Source organism: Macrobrachium nipponense, chromosome 20 (assembly GCF_015104395.2).
Source record: "Macrobrachium nipponense isolate FS-2020 chromosome 20, ASM1510439v2, whole genome shotgun sequence".
Lineage (NCBI taxonomy): Eukaryota > Metazoa > Arthropoda > Malacostraca > Decapoda > Palaemonidae > Macrobrachium > Macrobrachium nipponense.
This window is the reverse complement of record NC_061089.1, coordinates 24,437,149-24,455,552: the sequence shown is the minus strand read 5'-3', so window position 1 is coordinate 24,455,552 and position 18,404 is coordinate 24,437,149. Positions and strand designations below refer to the sequence as shown.

The following is an 18,404-nucleotide window of genomic DNA, read 5'->3' as shown; positions in this document are numbered from 1 at the left end:
GGTGGGAATATGTTTTACGCAGACATATTATAATTTATGAACTTAAATTATAATATAGCTGTTGTTTGACGGTAACATGAAAAAAAAAAACAAAAAAAAACTCATCCCCAGGCAAAACCAGCTCGTAGCGTCTGTAATTACGATTATAACATTGATATTGATTTATCGGCGGCTATTGAGCGTAACCTATATTCTCCGTGGTGTCTGTCGAAGCACGAGTCCAATTGATGGTTAGGTCTAATGGGTCACAGCTGCCGAATATTGATTTATCGCGACGTTAGAAAATGGGTTCTGAATGGGGATGTTTACACTCCGATCTCATCCCATATGGCGGGAGGGGACAGTGTGCACCATGATGAGTTCCATGTCTTACTTTAAATAATTTGAACGCATTTCCGTTTTTTTTAAGTGTTTGTAGACTGCGAGTTCCCAGTTTAAAAAGTTTATTCCCAACCCTTGAAATGATAATTATAAGTTTATCCCTCTTTAATGTAATTTTTTTTCACTCATTTAACATTTTGTGAAAGTTACGATGATATTCAACTACAATTTTTTTTTTATCTTAATGACTCAGATATTAATTGAAACTATAATTATGCATTTGCTACGTACATGCATTTTGAATAACAAAGGAATATCGCTGTTACATTTGATTTATAATAACCCGTGAAAAAGACGATGATACTAAACTCACTAGCAGATTTTCTTAGTAAACTGAACGTGTTAGAAACGTCTAAAGAAAAACCTCTGTCTGAGGCTACGAGGACACAATCGTCTATTCAGCATCGAAGGCTCTGCCCTGTTCTTTTCTACTCTCCCTCTCCCTTTCTTACATCAACTCGTTAAAGGTAAATTCGTTGCAGCTGGCAACATACAGCCCATCTTTTATCATCTCGGAGCATTTTCTGTTGTCCTGACGTCCGCTGGGATGTTTGCTGTTACAGTGTTATCTTTTAAGAAACATCATAAAAGGGAAATGACATATAACTACTTTCAGTTGCCTTTCGCCTTTGTAGTGCTCTCTCTCTCTCTCTCTCTCTCTCTCTCTCTCTCTCTCTCTCTCTCTCTCTCTCTCTCTCTCGTTTATAGGAAAAATCTAGAAAATAATTCTTACGCCGTAACTAAGGACATAGGCTTGAAAACAAAACAAAATCACATAAAGGTAAGAATTATCTACGTGACAATAAACCCTACGGAAGTATTTTAATTCAGTTTTTTCCATGATTTGTCGTTGTTTTTGTGCGTAATGGAGCTGGTAAAATTCGAATTTCTTTCAGATAGTTATATTGCAAACCGTCAACTCCAATGCATTTTAATTATTTTCTTTAGTCTACCCATTTTCTGTGTTGTGTCAAGTAAAGTTTTCTGTTAACACGCCGTTTTCTTTCGTGCATTGCAGGTTCGCAGTTGAAAAGCGGAGCTTCGGCCAGCAGCAGCAGATCCACTTCCCCCGCCAATGGCACGGGCATCCCGCAACCAAGAAGTCATGGTGGTAGGGCATCGCTCAACGAAAAACATGCCAAGTAAGTGTCAAAGTTATTGTTATCAGTGATTCAAGTTTTAGTTAAGGAATTCATTGATCATTTATTGTTCGGTTGGGAAGAGATGACTATTTCAAGTGGGTGTAGATGTGTTTATGATTGCTTCATTCAAGTGTTTCTTAATATTTCCTTGATAAATCGGTTAATTGTAAGCCATGTCGCAGTAATTAGAAAGAGAAGTTGGTGAATCTTCGATAAATGATGTCATCGAGGAGTTAACTAGGCCATAATAGATTCCATATATATATATATATAATATATTATATATATCTATATATATATATAGATATTATATTATATATAAGCTATATTACTGAATCTTCGACTAATGCAGTCAGATTGGAATTAACTGCGAACCGTATAAACCAAAGTTTGTATACTTTATCAACAGAACCGAACTCATTACTATATTTTAAGTGTTTTTAATATTAAACGGTATAGTGGATATGAGTCTTGGCCCTAAGATTGTCTCGAGGAAGTAGCTGTGGTGTTTCCCTTCCATTGAAAGTTTGGTATGTTATAAACCTCATCCCGTCGACATGTTCCAAGTATTCCGTAATCAGTGCGGATTACTTTGTTAATTCTGTTTCCTTAAGAGGATAAGTATGTTTTTCTCTGTATACGTGCGTGTTCGAAAAAGTAAGAGAGACAGGAGTCGTAGATAATTGAGGAACGGGAAAAAGGAATTATGCTTGTCACTGAAATTAGAAATAAGGACTATCCATGCTGTTTTTTAATGACTAGTCAACGGAAATAACACTATTAACATAGCTATTAAACACCAGTCATTCCTTTTAGTTGTTAAAGAACAAGTTGAATATGAAGTATTGTGAGACAATAATGTAAATGGTCGCTCCTGAAGCAATTGAGTATCTCAGTACAGAGAGAGAGAGAGAGAGAGAGAGAGAGAGAGAGAGAGAGAGAGAGATCGTTGTAAGATACTCAAGTGATTAACAGAAAAAACGAAAAGGAAAAAATGAAAAGCAGTGTGACCCAAAACAAGGCCCACACACAGTAAACAGTGGGAGCACAAGTGAGAGTAACCACGGCGCGTTTTCTAGAAGTGGCTGTGTTGGGTTAAAGGACAGAAAGGGAGGGAGATTTAGAAGGGATGTTTTGGTGGGGAGGAGGATAGGGGGCGATGGGGGTTATTTTGATGAAAGGGCACATTGAGGGCACACACACAAACTGTGGCTTAAAGAGGTTGGGGGACGGCAGAGGGAGAAGGTTGGTATTAGGAGTAGTCAAAGGCGGAGGTGGCGGTCAGGGTCACCGCCATCAACGGTGGCGGTATATTAGTGTGTCCTGCCTGTAGGTAATTGGCCTGCTAGGGCGCCGCCCCCAAGATTCGAGGTGTAAGGAGAGAAGTGAACAAAGTGCATATGACGTTGGCAATTACTCTCAAAGGATTCATGATGATAAAATGAAGATAGTTTCCTCTTGTTTACTATAAAACCGTAACTAATTGATTACAGCTGTTTATGACTGAAGCAATTTCTCTCTCTCTCTCTCTCTCTCTCTCTCTCTCTCTCTCTCTCTCTCTCTCTCTCTCTCTCTCTCTCTCTCTCTCTCTCTCTCTAACTAAAAAATTAAAAAGAGTATTGTTTTTCTTTATCAGTTTCGAAGGCTAAAAACTTAAGGATATTTTAATTGTCATACTGGAGTATTTTTCTTTGCAAGTGCTACTTAATGTATGACAGCCCTCACTGCCAATCGTTATACGGTTTATTTTTTATCAGCACAACAATACAATTACATGTACCTAGTTGTTGCATTCAAATGCGGTCTTTTTCTGTCATACAGGCTTCATTATCTTAATTCTTTTTCGATTTGAAAGATTTCCCTGCAACATTGCAAGAAGTTCCTTTTTGTTTATGTTCTTCGCATACGTGTTTTGTTGGGGAAATGAATCGTCCGTTGTCTGCGTCTTGTACAGTGTGTGTGTGTGTGTGTGTGTGTGTGTGTGTGTGTGTGTGTGTGTGTGTGTGTGTGTGTGTCCTCGAGGGTAGAAGACGCAAATGATCAAAGTCAGGGTCACTGTGAACCTCACTCCTGTGCTAAGTTGCAATTGCAGTTTCATTAAAGGTAACTGCATCACTTATATGGTACGATTAGAGCTATTATATGTCGGAGTGAGACCGGGGCCGTGATGAATGGGCCAGATTTGTAGATATTGTTGGCGTAGCATAAATCATTGCTATGTAAAACCTTATGGGATAATGTTTTTGGCTGAGCTAACTTAATGAATGACGCCTCATAATATGCTGCGGGGGAACTTTATCTCTCGTAATTGCACTATGGTTTGATAATTATCATTAATGACGATAGGGAGAGACACGAGTTTTGTCTGTGGGCGTCGTATAGCTCTCTGCCCACGCATCTCTTTCACACCCACTTTATTATGTGGTTGGACGGCTGGATTCTATGAGTCACCCTTCAAGTAGGCGGCTGGGGTCAGAGAAAATGCCTCAGGTAGGGGTCACTGAGGTAGTTGCATTTCTAAACACCCCCTCCCCCTTCGCGCACACTTAGTATACTCACTACATACGTAATTTTAATATTTTGTTTAGAGCCCTGTGATTTTAGTGAGTTACTTTAAATAGAATTTTACGGCAAGAGTAATATTTATTCTTGTTGTTGGACTTACGTTACTGGTAACTTGAAGAATTTTATAAAAGATGTCAAAAGATGTGAATTGGTTACCCTTCGTAACCTTTTATGGAAGAGTCCTTGGTTAGCAGCTTGGGATGTGCATTTGGATAATTGAATCTTATACATCTTTTCTGCGCCGTTCTTATTAAGATAAGCAATTCGTTGAATTTATCTCTGTTTGAAATCTTTCTCTTTTCACAAAGTTGCTTTAAATCGGTTCGTTTTTGACACGTCGTTGTGTTTGTGTGTGGTTTTATTTGTAATATTTGGCTGGTTTGGCTGGCATGTCTGTTTTTATAAGTTCCATTGGCTGAAATACCTTCTTGTACGCATTTTTTTTTACTGAATGATTGCCCACTTGTTCATCATCTTCGTGACACTTATTTTGCATTGGATGTTAGAGTGTCTTTTTCATTGCTCAGGGTCTGTTAATATATTCTTAACTTATGGTGCTCTTCACCGGCGGCAAGGGGTAATTTAGTTTTATTTGGCCTGTGAATGATGGTTAATGAAGATAAAGTTGCGAAGAATTAATAAATTCTTAGGTGGATCTAATTGCGTTGTTACGCTTTGTCAGACCAGGTACGGTATATTATTAGAATCAGTTTTCATAGTCTTTTTCAATGTATTTCTTATGTATTTTAACGTCCTTCCAGTAATGTAGTAGTCATCGATTTTTGACATTGTCATTCAAATTAGAAATTCATTTATGGTTGATTAATTTTGTACGTTACACCATACTTCTGTATTCATGGGTTATCGGCGACAAATTTAACCGAACGCTGCAAAGAGACCTGTCATAATGCATAAGAATGAGTTACGACGGAGACTTTCAGTGTCGTTCAGAGGGCTTCGAACTTTCATTCGGGCTTCGTTATACCGATACCTCGTGGCCCCTATGCCCCAGACACATATATCACAAGGAGGCAGGTAACAAGGCTTGCATTGGCCACTTCTACCCATCCGTGTTGGGTTCCGCCTACGCCCACACGCCCATATGGTCCAGAATGTGGGCGGGTCACGTCCAAATGTGGTCTCTATAATCTTCGTTTCGTATTCCATGACCGTCAAGACAGAGATAATCAATGAAAGTTTGGCAGTGTTGAAAACTGGCCGTTGATTATGTTGTGACAGGGAGTGTCCATTATTCTGGGTAGTTTTTGTCTGATAGGTTGTTCTTTGTTTCTCACGCGTCTCTTCTTTAGTAGGTGTAGTTTGTTGTAGAAATTTTCTCACGTGAGAGAACTCTCTTCCAAATGATATTTACACCTACTTTTACAGACTGACAGTCTGTTACATCCATAGGTAAACTCACTTAGAGGGGTAACAGCATCCCTCTATGCATTTGTCTGCTTGGCTAGTGTAGACCTTTGCTATCTCTACTAAGAATGAATAGGAATTAAAACGCTTTTGTTAAGATTTAAGATGAGGTTCTACTTGTTGCAATTTTCTACACTACAAAAATAATTGTGAGTGATTGCAGAGATAATAAGTAATTTTGTTTTATAAACATTGAAGCAATTCTCCGCTTAAGTGCTTGCACTTTCCCATACACTATCATCTTCAGTACTTAAATATGTCATTCTACATAGTGAAATACAAAATGCGAGAAAGCTTGATTTAAGGCAGCTAGCCTATTCTGAAATGTAACGCTTGTCATGTACCTGGAATTCTGGTGTTTAGATTTATAGGTGGCATGTAGTTTATATGCATAGCAAACATTAACTGATCATACCAGAATCTTATCAAGAATGAGTGTCATGCTCCTAACGGTTATTGCACCGATGTGCTTAGGAGAGACGAATTTCATTATTGCGCGAAGACCCAGGTGTGTTATCAGACCACACTTAATAATTCATGAAGGACGCTTCGTTCTCTGTAGCCATGTGGCGAAAGGTGAGCGCACTTAATTAAGTATTCTGGTAAAACCGCGTATCGGTCTTATTTGAAATGAAGATGTAGATGCTGATAAGCGTATTCATTTTTATAGCTGCTTGTTTAGTAAACAAAGCTCCACGTGTGTTGATGGGAGTGGCTCGTAATCTAGAAGCCACTTGTCTGGTGGAATTAGTATCAAAACAAAGCGACAAGAAGGATCCGCCGCCGAACTGTTTTTTAACGGGTTTCGGGTGGCGGTCATTCTCACAAAGAATGATTAATCACAAACTATTTCGTCTTGATGGGTTCTAAGGTTTTGTAGTCTGGAAATGGAGGACAAATTACCGAAACACTTCTACTTGACCTTGAATCTCATGAGAGATTGATATCTTTGCCAAAAGTTTATTATGGAATAGTTTGTTTAATTATTTTTACACTTTTTGAGGTAAACTTGGAACAAAGTAAATAATTAGAATTGTCGTTTATGATTATGTGTTTTTAATTAAATCTTAAAAATATCCAGATACTAGGGGCGTTTTGATATGTATTTGAAAAAAGCTAAAATAATCCAAATCTTTAGAAGTCTAAGTGTGAAAATCATTATAGAAAATAAGGACTGACGTATTATAGTATCTCTTTTAGCGTGATGCAAAGCTACCGTTTCTCTGCCACGATTAAAGTCCATTAAAGTTAGGAAGAGAAAAAAAAAAAAAGACTGAGGCAAGCTTGTGCCCAATGGATGAGTTAATTCCTTTTAAGTATCCCCAAATGTGCCCGCAGATGAGATCCCCTGATTAAATTTCCGCCTCTTCCCGGCAATCCATTTTATCGATTTATCGATTCGAGTTTTAGAAGTTTCTTCCTGTCTTCCCCGAATGAATGGTATCGCTCTGTCTGTTTCTCGTTTCTTTTGTTGCAAAGGAGCAAAGTTTTTTTTTTTTATGAAGGTGGGCTCTGTAAGTCTTTTGTTTTTATACGTTTGATTACGTTATTGAAATGGCAACAAACTTGTGAAATGTTTATTTTCGGTATAATGAAAAAAATGTTAGACTTTAGGATGTCAGATAATAAAATCATATAAAATGTGACGTCTTAATATTTTACAGCGATGCCCAGACAGCATCAGTATACTCGTACAATTGTGTCAAAGGACAAGCTTTAATAAAACTTGCCCAACTTTTGGATATTGTGAACAAGATTCCCTTTTTAAGCTCGTAGGATATCGTACGTGACTGAAAACAAGTTCTTATGATCAAATAACCTTGGGGAGTGGTACTTGAATTTTTCATTGGTCTTTGAGAAGAAACTGATTCCGTTTGTTAGTAGGTTCTAAGGTTTTAAAAGGGAAAATATAGAAGCAGCGTTTAAACGTTTGGCTTGTGAGAGCATTGCCAATTTTAAGCACATTTAATTGGTCTGGAATGGATTATATCGCTAACAGATTTTTGTCGTTTTCCATATATCGTGTATAAGTCTATTTGACCATTTTAGAAATCTCCGACATCATTACAATATTGAAGATGATTTTAATTATGACATTTTTGTAGTTGTTTATGATTAGAAAAGAAAATTTTCTTTATGATCAAGTGCTAACGTGCTGTTGTTTTCTTGTTTTCTTATAGGTACGCTAATGGGAGAATTAGTTTGGACTGATAAATACTTGATGCATTTTATATTGTCTGCTTTAGGTCGGTTAATGAAGACTTAAGAAACCGGTTATTTTATTTTTATGTGAAAAAAAACACGCCATGCAAGCAGAGAGTAGCACCTTTCCTGTCACCTCTATTTATAGGAATTCCCTCATCTGTTATTTTCAGGTTTGACTGTAAAAAAACACTTGAATGTTATCTCCTTGTCATCCTGAGGATGTCATGTAGTGACGTATTTTATGACGTAGCGAGTATAGGTATTCTTAGAAACAATACTGAATGTCTGTTTGTAATCGTTTTTAAGCAGCAAACTTATTAAAGGATGACACCACTCTCGTCAGACGGGCTATGGAGCCAATGTTTCAGTGAAGTGATAAATGCATAAGCCGAACTTGAACGCGCACACACGCACGTAAGACGAACAAAGTTAAAAATTATCTATACGTCACCTGAATTAAACTCGACTCCACTCCTGTAAGTTGTGGTTTTATTGTAAAAAGTTCGCTCGAAATTCAGTGTTAATTACTGTAGGATATATTTCCGTTTCTCCTTCAGTATTTGAGTCTGCCTCCGCTTTCCCAGGGTAACCACGCCGCTACGTTGGAGACTGTAAGTCGGGAAAAGCAGCAGCTCCTGTCCTTTGGTATATCACTCTGACGTCGAAGGCTTCGCAATAACGGTGACCTAATAAGGGGTAAATGGTTTTCCTCGTGATACCCGTTTTTAATAGGAATCGTGACCTATGTGTTTGGTTACTAGTATATTTTCCGTATAATTTTACGGACTGTGTGAATTTGGAGGTGACGCGTTGTCCCACTAGTTAAAGGCCACAAGATGTATCCCGACCAGAATATTTTAGTTTCTTTTAACATATTCATTCGTTACAAATCTTTCGGTGTCTGAAAAAAAAATAGTCACGATCATTTGAATGCTTTGGGAAATTTCTTTAATCAATTATTGACTTAGGTCTTGAGCGCGATAATTTGATTGCTCGTCACATCTCTTAAAAAGTTATTAACTATATATGGTCTCATTATTGTAGTTAAGAGAAGGATTTGCTCAAAGTCATTTTTATTAAGATAAATTGTGAGTGAGACTTAACTCGTCATAGACTTGTTTGTGGTAAACTTGAGAAGTCCCTTCTCTGTCTCGGGTGTTTTGGATCTCGTTAGTGTGTGTGTGTGTGTATGTTTTTTTTTTTTTTCTAAGTATCATTAACATTTCGGCTTTGTTTAAAGTCGAAACATTCAGCTGAAATTTCTTGTAGGACTAATCTCTTTGTTTCTCTTTAGTCAAAGTCTCTTTCTGCTGATGATTCATACTTTTTCGTCAGCTAATTACAACCGTGAAGTGAGTCATTATGTGTGATTTCCATTTTGCGTCTCGTACTCGTAATTACTCTCGCTATCTTCCTCTTATGTTTACAGTTCTTGCCTCCCCTACTCTTTTTTTTTTTTTATTATTTCTTTTGTGTTCTGTTCCCTCTTTGGTATATTCCTCTTGTTCTAGTCGTCGATATAGTATCGATCCTTTTGTTGTTTATATTTTTTTCGTTGTCTCGATTTTTGCTCCGTTTCTGCTAATGAAAAGGAATCTGGGGATTGACGCTGCAGTTTTTATTTTTTTCGATTTTGCCGCCCAGGTGAACGTTGCTGACGGCTCCTCAGAAACTGCGCAATGGAAGTATATGGGAGAACGCGAACAAAGAATCGAGATTCTGCGAAGCAATCGGAGAAGTGCCGCCGTGCGACTGCGAGATATTGATAACCATGAACAAAGGGTCGAGATCATGGATGACTGGGCGACACTTTCAGGCTGGTTCTCACTTCATGGGAACAGATTTCTATTTGGAAGTGATTTCTTCTGAAAATGACGTTTTTGAATGGTTTGGGTCCCAAAGGGTATTGCTGAATTTATTGTGGCACTGTAGTCGATTTATTGATATAAATTTTATAGGAAGAAATTTACATTTTTGTGGTATAAGACGATAAACTCCGTTTAATTTTTATATGATTAAACAACTTTGACAAAGTTGGCTGTTAACGGCAGTGACCTTGGTGTAATGCTTTTGATCTACTGCAAAGCATAGTACACGTGCCTATTTTGTTTCGTAACAGTATTCGCAGAATGAAGTGTTTTCATATATATTGTTTTGACTTGAGTGGCCAGAGAATCAAAGTTTTTTTTATCGTTTGATATCGTTTACACAGGTACAGACACTAAAAAAAAAGTACTGTAATTATATGGTTGGGTGAACTAATACATTGATGCCTTAAACAACCTCCACAAATCGATCTTTTTTTATGCACTGATGTCACGCTGCCTGACCTTTTATTTTTTTCCATTGAGTTAGCTTAATCACGTCTTGTAAAAGGCCATTATTGCAATGTGATGATTACGCTCAGTCGACCAAATGGGTTCTTTTTATTGATGTCTCCAAATGGACTAATTGCCGTAAATGACAAACTCATTTGTGATTAAGGGGGTTAACGAGGGACCGCTTTAATTGTGTACCTCGAGCGGGTAATGGGAGGGTGGGAGGTGAATGGGTGGTAACCATAGCAACCTGGGTGGAAAAAGTCTTTGTATGGAGGTGCAAGGGGGATGTGATGTAAGAGGGAGAAGGGGTTGTCGATGGTAACACGTGACTCACCCCAGGGGCGCATGACGGCTGTAGTACGGCTGACTACAGTACTCCCTTCTAGAAAAGCTCGGTTTCAGGACGTTAGTGGGACCGCAGTTGCATCAGACGTAGTAGGCTTAATTATGTACCAATGTCCATTTCGACAAAGCTTCCTCACTCTCGATTACTAATGCGAACGTCAATTTGTCCTTAAGGTATCCGTGTGATGAATCATTGCAATGATTTTCTTTGTCCGCTGAACTTTCCTGAAATTAATTTTATGTCGGGTTGTAGGACGCAATCATCTTCAGCGTTTGTGAAGTGCACGTAGCCATAGGAGCCACTTCGATTTTATTGCATCCTTTGAATGGTCCCCGTACAGACGAAATCGGGACGTGGATATTAATTTACCGATGATATAAAATACTCTTTAATTAATAAACGTCTATCTGGAGTATCCTTTACAAGTTTTTCTTATTCCTTTTGATTAGTTCTGTCAACATGACTCTCTGAAGCTCTGTTGAACGAGAAAGCTTTTTACAAATGTCCCCTCGCTGATTTTTTTTCAAGTCTCTTGGGTTGCTTCATTATTGATAGGAAGCGCTGGTGCATTTTAGAGGACTTGATGTGGGTGTCGAGTCCCAAATCGCCTCTCTTGGCTCACCCGCTCCCGTCGCGTCCTGGAAAAATGAACCCTCGGTCTACCGATGGCTTCCTCTTCTGCTCTCTTTTTCTTCTTCTTCATGATTGCAACTTTTGCTTTTTCCTCTTTTAGCGACGTGGCTTGGTATGAATCTCTCTCTCTCTCGTTTAGCGCTTTCTTAGTAATTTCACCTTTATATATATATATATATATATATTATATATAGATATATATATATATATATATATATATATATATATATATATTATAATATATCTATATATGTAAACTTGGTTTCTTCATGGTAGGTTGCGTTTGTGTTGAATTACTGTGTGCATTTAATTTTCGTAAATTATATTTTTTTGTCGCAGTTAGTGGTAAGAAAATCCATAGATATATCTCCTGATATGTACGTATATGCTGCAGGTTTTATTACTGTTACTGCAATTATACGTAACACTTAATCTCATTTGAACATGCGAGTAATTATTGGTATTTGTTGAAACTTTATGCAGGACTAAGATGAGCTTTCAGTTTAATCATTCTGGGTACCACAGGCGATATAGATCTATTTTGGGGCATCATGAGTGTCCTTTAGAAAAACGCTGGTATCCGTGGAGTCATGTCATTTTTGTAAATATGTATATGCACACACATGCTTGTATCCACAAAAAATAAAAGTTGAACCAAAAACGCATGAAAACATGCAATGAACCAACATTTACGTTTTGCCCGTTACTGCAAGATTGAACGATTATGAGGTCTCGCTCTCCAAAAGTCTTCTTGTCTGTTGCTTTGTCACTCCAGCAGCGAAGTGTAGATAACGGGCCCATGAGATTGCAGTGTCAGTGTCATTCATGACACCATGGTTGTTAGAACTTTGGAGAACATTTATGATATTACAAAACCCAGGGCATTTTATCAGTATATTTTTCCTTTGGAGTTCTCATCAAATGGACCTAAATGGAAGTCGTGAAACAATGGATTGAAAGTGGAGCCTTCACACATCACTGGCAGTCACCGGAATCTCAAGGGTGAACATTTGTATGACTGCAAATGACGTCATGGGAATCTCGAAATGTCATTTGTAACCGAGAGCGAGAGAAAGGAAGGGAAAACAAAATTCAGTCATGAAGATGGAAGGAGGATCGAGGAAAGGCAAAGAAAGAGAAAAAAAGACAAAATGCAAAGCTCTAGAATTAAGTCGAAATTATTCATGGAATGCAAAATTACAGAATAACTAGAAAAGAATAACAGTGTTAAACTTAGGCCCTGTGAATTTCTGATTTTCTCACAATTCAGTTTCCCTTGGACATGAAGGAAAAAAAATAATTAATAAAAATAAAATTGAATGGAATTACAAGGTCGCAGCAGGTCTGCTCAGTTCCTTACAACACTCTTATTGTTGTACATTTTCATGGGTTTTTTTTAAGTGAGAAGTGCACGTACAACCAGGGAAAAGAAATAAGGTTGTAACTAAACTGCACTTTAAACATTTGGGTTTTAGTTAAACTCAGAGCAATGAATGTTGACGTAATCATATTTTCCTTATAGATATGTGTGCTGCAATGTGCTGAAGCAACATATTTTAATCCTCATGTGGTGAGCAGAGCACGTAGGGGTTTATGCAAGTCATTTTTTCCAATCCAAATATTTACCTTCGTATTTACTTCATGTCAAAACGTCGCGTATTTACTTCATGTCAAAATGTCGAAACATTTGATTTTGTGATTCGAAACCGGACTTTGCCCTACTTCTTTGCAAGACCTTTTTGGTATTTAATATCCTAAGGATGAATTTTGCTCTGTCATGGCATGTAGCAATTGCAAAACATCAATTCACAAATTAATACTTATCTTTCATGATGTGTAGCGAAAGAATTAAAACCCCGATCGATAGTATATCGTATAGGTTCAGAAAGGATGTCACTGACATCGACTATTATAATTATAACGATGTCACTGACATCGACTATTACAATTTTAACGATAAGGTGACGTGCGCATGATCAGTTAGTATTTCAACAGAGCTTGGCGGAAACACGATGCTCTTATTCGTAGATTATTTAATCGGTCAGTCAGGACGAGACGCCCACTAATCACACGGAACATCCGTCGACAGAATTTTGGAGAGGGTTCGGTGCTATTGTTTATAGTCTTCATTACAGCCGATGCTAGATGAGCTCACACGTGTTACGTTAGCGGGACTTTACAGGAAGCCGTGACGCGAGTTACACGACTCCCTGATGTGGCAGTTACCTACGAGCGCCTTTGGCGACAGCACCGGCGTATTCAGAGCTCCGTTGTCGCCATTCGCCTCGCGTCACGCGTCCTCCAAAAGTTTCATATAACCCGAGTGTGTCGAGGCTAATTAGGTTTAGTTGAAAGAAATTACGTGTGATCTAGTATGTCATCATTGGTGTTCATGATTTCTTTGCTGCTTTGTATTTTGTGCAAACTGTGAATTTGTTATATTTTAAATGCGAAATTTCATGGTGTAATATTGTAGGGTTCAAGTATTTGCTAACGAGTGATGTAAACACGCGCTGTAGTGCATAAAAAAGGAGTGCAATATGTGCTGGATAGTGAAAACATACGCGCAGGGAAAAAATACGAGTTATTGCAAGTGTGAGGGTGAAAATACTCGAGTGAGGGAGGGGTGGGGGCGTGCAGATGTTCGTTCGTCTGTTTAATCTTTCACATGGTTCGTACAACTTACCCCATCCAAGTTCAGTATGGAGTACAGTATTTTCATGTTCCCACGTCATTCATACCTTTCTGTTCTGATCTGCCCGGGTTCTACTGAACCCTGGCTCTCAAATATCCTTTGTGATCATTGTGTGTGTATGTGTGTGTGTGTTTTTTTTTTTTTATACATTGAGGGAATATTATTATTATAAAGCCAACACTTTTCCACTCTTGTGTTAACGAACGCGGTTCCAATGTCAGCTTTGTTTTCTCCATATCCAATGATACCACAGCCTGTCTGTTTCCTCATGGCTCCGTTGAAAGCTGGGTTTGACTTTTGCAAGCTAATGGAAGTGAAAACGCAGATAACACAAGTTCAGAACGTTATCGAATTTTTTATATAGTATGAATCAGATTTGTTAAAATTTGGACGAGCCTTACAATACGATGTCGAAATTCATTGTCGGAATAATGTTATGCGAGTTCTGTTACATTTATCATTTGTGGACCATATGTCATGCAGTTAATACACGAACGTCATGCCCTAGTAATTTTCGTAGCCACTGGACCATGCACAGCACGAAGCGAGCCTGTAGTCTCTCATTGCTACATGAGGATGTCAAAATAGTGAGGAAAATTAAATCTGGCGGTAATCATTTACTTTTGGCGTTCATTTGCGCTTAGTAACTTTTAGTTTTCATCCCCCTTTTTATATTGGTTTAGGTTTTCAGATGAGTTTTCATTTAAAAATGAATTAATGTTGAATTTTATGCGGCTTTTTGCTTCCTTTAACGTTTTCGAAGTTCTCACCTAATGTTTGGATTTCTTTTAATGTTAGCTTCACTTCTCTCTTGATGTTGGCTTATGGTCTCATTACTGTTTGAGGGAAAATTTAGTTTGGTCATTAGTGTTGGGGAGTAATTAGGCTAATGGTCGTTTTTTAAGGTGATTAACATATTGATTGTAAGTGGCTGTTCGAATTGCCTGCATCAGTTCATTGAGAAGGGTGGCTAATTTATTGATGACTTAATTGCCTCAAGCGCTTTGTCAGACATCTGTGTTGGATTGCTTTAATGAACGACATCGTTAGACTGACATCTCAATTTATTTGTCAACACATATGCTTTGCTTCTTTGGACTTTTCTTTTCGTAACTCAAAGCGGGGACAATATCTCATCTGCCCTTCATGTACAAATAACCAATAGATGTGAGTAGATTTGCTCTTTGGTATGATTACAAGATATTGTGAACGTATTAAGCATTAAATAGTAGGTTACCTTTCCAAGTCTTGAAGCTAGAACTAGTGTCCTGCTGTATTGTGCTCAAGTAATATATCAACTTCTCTGTCAGATAATCCTAATTATGTAGTACGCATAATCTGTTACTTAAGCTGTGATGTAGTGTTGTATTAGAGTAGACAGTGTACCTAATATATGGTGTTTATATGTATTGGAATGGTAAATTTTCCCATAAACTTTTGAATTGACAGTGAAATATAAATTTAGTAATAGCTAACGAAATTGAAGACTTCAAATTGTTACAGTGATGAAGTCTTGAGGTTCAAAAAATTCTGTTCACGAAGGTATGATGTAAAATACAAACTGAAGCTCGGGATTTGATGAAAGGCAGTGCTAAGAGATTACATTTTCATCATCCTGACACTCACATTAATAGCGACTGTATTTCAGAATAATTAAGTTTTGCTAACAGAGAGGTTCTCATGACTGTGAGTTCTGTATACATTCATAGCAAAGTTGAGAGAGGGAGGGAGACAGAGATTGGAAACGCTAGATCCTCCAGCTCATTAAATAGTGCATCAGGTTTTCACGGCAGATGTACCACTAAAGCTAATTGGAAATTTGTAGTTTTCATGGGTAGTGTACACTTCCACGTTAACTTTAAATGTTTAACATTTTAAAAGTTGAAAGTCGTTATCCAAACTGCATAACTCTCTAAACAAATTTGGCAACGATTTTCAAATGTTAAAATACCATACAATAAATTCTACTCAGAAGACTTCCGCTTTAATGGCATGAAACCATGAAAACTGTACAAAGTGGTACAAATACATCTGTCGTGAAAACTTGATGAGCTAAACAGCTATGTCATAACCTCTGAATATGTTTTTGCATTAATCAAATAGAAATGAATGGACTGATAATTTGGTGCAGACATTACATTTACTCTTGTGCACATTTTTAAAGTCGAACCACGACATCCTTGTTGTAATTGTATGGAGAAACAAGATTGGAGTCACCGTTGAAAGTTTATTTGGTATTTCCCTGATACGTCTGAGAGAGAGAGAGAGAGAGAAATTGTTTACTTTCTCTCAGCCACGTGGCCGTGCTATCATTTGTTAAAGTGTGACCTTGAGATTTGGGTAGGAAAGACGGCCGAAGGAGATGAACGAACCCCTGATGCTACTACTTGATCTCATTACACCCCTCCCATGGGACCCAGCAAGGACACTGGGTTTCTCCTGAAGGGTAGAGGGGGGGAGGAGGGGAGTCGAACTCCAGGGGAGAAAATGAGGGCGAAAGGGGGAGGGGTCTGTTTCTGAGACTTCAAGACTAATGAGCCCTTGGCCTGTCTTCTGAAAGGGGATGAGAGGGAGGGGAAAGAGAGGGCGCAAGTGAGGATAAAGGCTCCGGCAACGAGGGGATTCAGAGAGAAGAGAGAGACGACGAGAGAACGAGAGAGAGAGAAGAGAGAGAGAGAGAGAGATGGGGGTGGGTGATGTTAAGAGGGAGAGACGAATTGGTAGGGGGAGGGACAGCGGATAGGCAAATGTGTGCGAGGGGAGAAGTCAGAGCCTTAGCGCTGGGTTGAATTCAAAAGAGACTTCGAGTGAACGAATGGATAAGAGAAGGGGATTTGAGGTAAGAGTTCTTGTCATCATGAATGAATTTGCATTAATTATTAATTAAAACTTGCATATCAGACGATAAGCCCCCCTTTTTTCCTTGTTTCAAATGTTTAACAATTACTAGACATTGCGTTTCAAAGGCTAATGTTTTTTTAATCCGCATTTCTGCTTTGTTTGATTCATGCTTTCTTTAGGCTTGCCCTGATTTTAAATGCAAGCGATTTTCATATGCATTCGCTGGGGTTTCTTAACCGTGGAGACTTGTTACGTATCGAGGACCAAACAACGTTACTCTAAAGAAAGCAGTGCGTGCTGAGTGATAGACTTCATGGAAAACTTCGGCATATTACTGTATCAGTCACCGTTATTCAAGTCTATTTTTCTTGATCCTCGACCTTGATGGGGAAGGTGTCCTCATTTTGCTGGACAGAAAAGTTTCCATTGTTTCTGGTGTGCATTTCCTATTCAATTGTTGTGCGGGCGTTTTTCTGCAAAAAGAAAAAAATAAATGAGAAAAAAAGTTTACTGGCATTGTTGCCCATTGAGTAGTTCCTTCCTGTTTTTATCTGAATTCCGGCCTGTCCGTGACGATGGTGCTTGGTTCGTGTGTATGTGCGCCTGTGTGTGTGTGTGTGATGTTTTAAGGGAGCACACTAAGGTCTTCCGGCTGCATGCAAAGCAGCTCTGTTAGGGAAAAGAAAAATCAAAGAGTTTATATTATTGACACAATTGCTGATTAAAAAGGGGTACAGCTATTTAACTAGTGGGTGTGTGCGACGGTATATAAGTGTGATAAGCAAAGTTGTTTGTTAGTTGAAGTAGACTAAACGTGGTTACGGTATATGTTATTTAAGTTTTAATATTCCAGCATAACTTACATCGACCTCCTGCTGCTTTATTTTTATAGAGCGGATACAGTATATCTAATGTGTATTCTTGTCCGTAGGTGTGTTTTATTATGAAATAATTTTGTATCAACCTGCAAAGTGACAGCAATCTTACAGATTGACTGTTTGGTAGACATAAGTTTGTTTTAGCAGATGGAGTTGGTGATTGCTCTTAGATGCGCAAATACGTGTAATGGTCGTCAAAACTTCCTGATCGTTATGTTGTTTACGTACTTACAGTAATAATAGTACAGCTGAAAGTACTAGGAGTAAAATTAGCCTTCCGCCAACGTTTAGTTTAAACCTCCTCGGCAGTAGTCAATAAAAGCCTCATAAGGGTAATCATCGATGCAGCTGGGTTTGGTTGTTTGCAGACGAAGTTAAGATGAGGGTGGGTCGGAGGAGGAGGAAGAGCAGTGGATGATGAGAGAGAGAAAAAAGAGGAGAGCGAAAGAAGGAAGCAACAAGGATGAATGAGTCACCGGGGATGGTAGAAGACGAGGGACAGATGGGTTGATGGGGTGTACCGAGGGGCGTGGCTTCACGAGAGAGAGAGAGAGAGAGAGAGAGAGAGAGAGAGAGAGAGAGAGAGTTGCAAGCCACGATTCCAAAGCGCAAGAGTTTTAGTTTAGCACGGAGAAGGAAGGCATGAGGCCAATGCACAATCATGCTTTCGTAGGAAATAGCGACCCAGACAGACTTACAGATGCTGATATGAAGAAAGAGCCTGTATGAGAGGAATAAATGGAGTCCCAGATAAAAGAGGAGAGTGGTGGGGAGGGAAAGCTGGAGAAAGAGGTCTTGTAAAGCAGATCAAACACGTAGCGAGAGGAGGAGGGAGAGGGAATGGGAATGTGACAGTACAGTCTGACATTTAGATACCCACGTCAGTTCGGTGAGGCGCATCAAAGACCTTCGTTGTTCTTCCATAGGGATTTGAAGACAGATGAATCGCGAAAGACCTCTGCACAGCATAAG

At 38.6% G+C, this 18,404-nt stretch overlaps 1 protein-coding gene across 12 annotated transcripts in view; it reads left to right on the top strand.

Annotated features, from left to right (window-relative positions):
* LOC135223587 (protein sickie-like) overlaps positions 1–18,404 on the top strand; it is a 244,161-nt gene that overhangs the window by 143,713 nt on the left and 82,044 nt on the right. For 11 of the 12 annotated variants that reach the window (XM_064262181.1, XM_064262191.1, XM_064262163.1 and 8 more), the window contains exon 2: positions 1,400–1,523. In XM_064262181.1, coding sequence (XP_064118251.1) covers positions 1,400–1,523 — 124 coding nt within the window. Of the gene's footprint in view, positions 1–1,399; positions 1,524–13,241; positions 13,391–18,404 lie in introns of those variants that run through there. The other variant, XM_064262227.1, reaches the window with a different exon arrangement.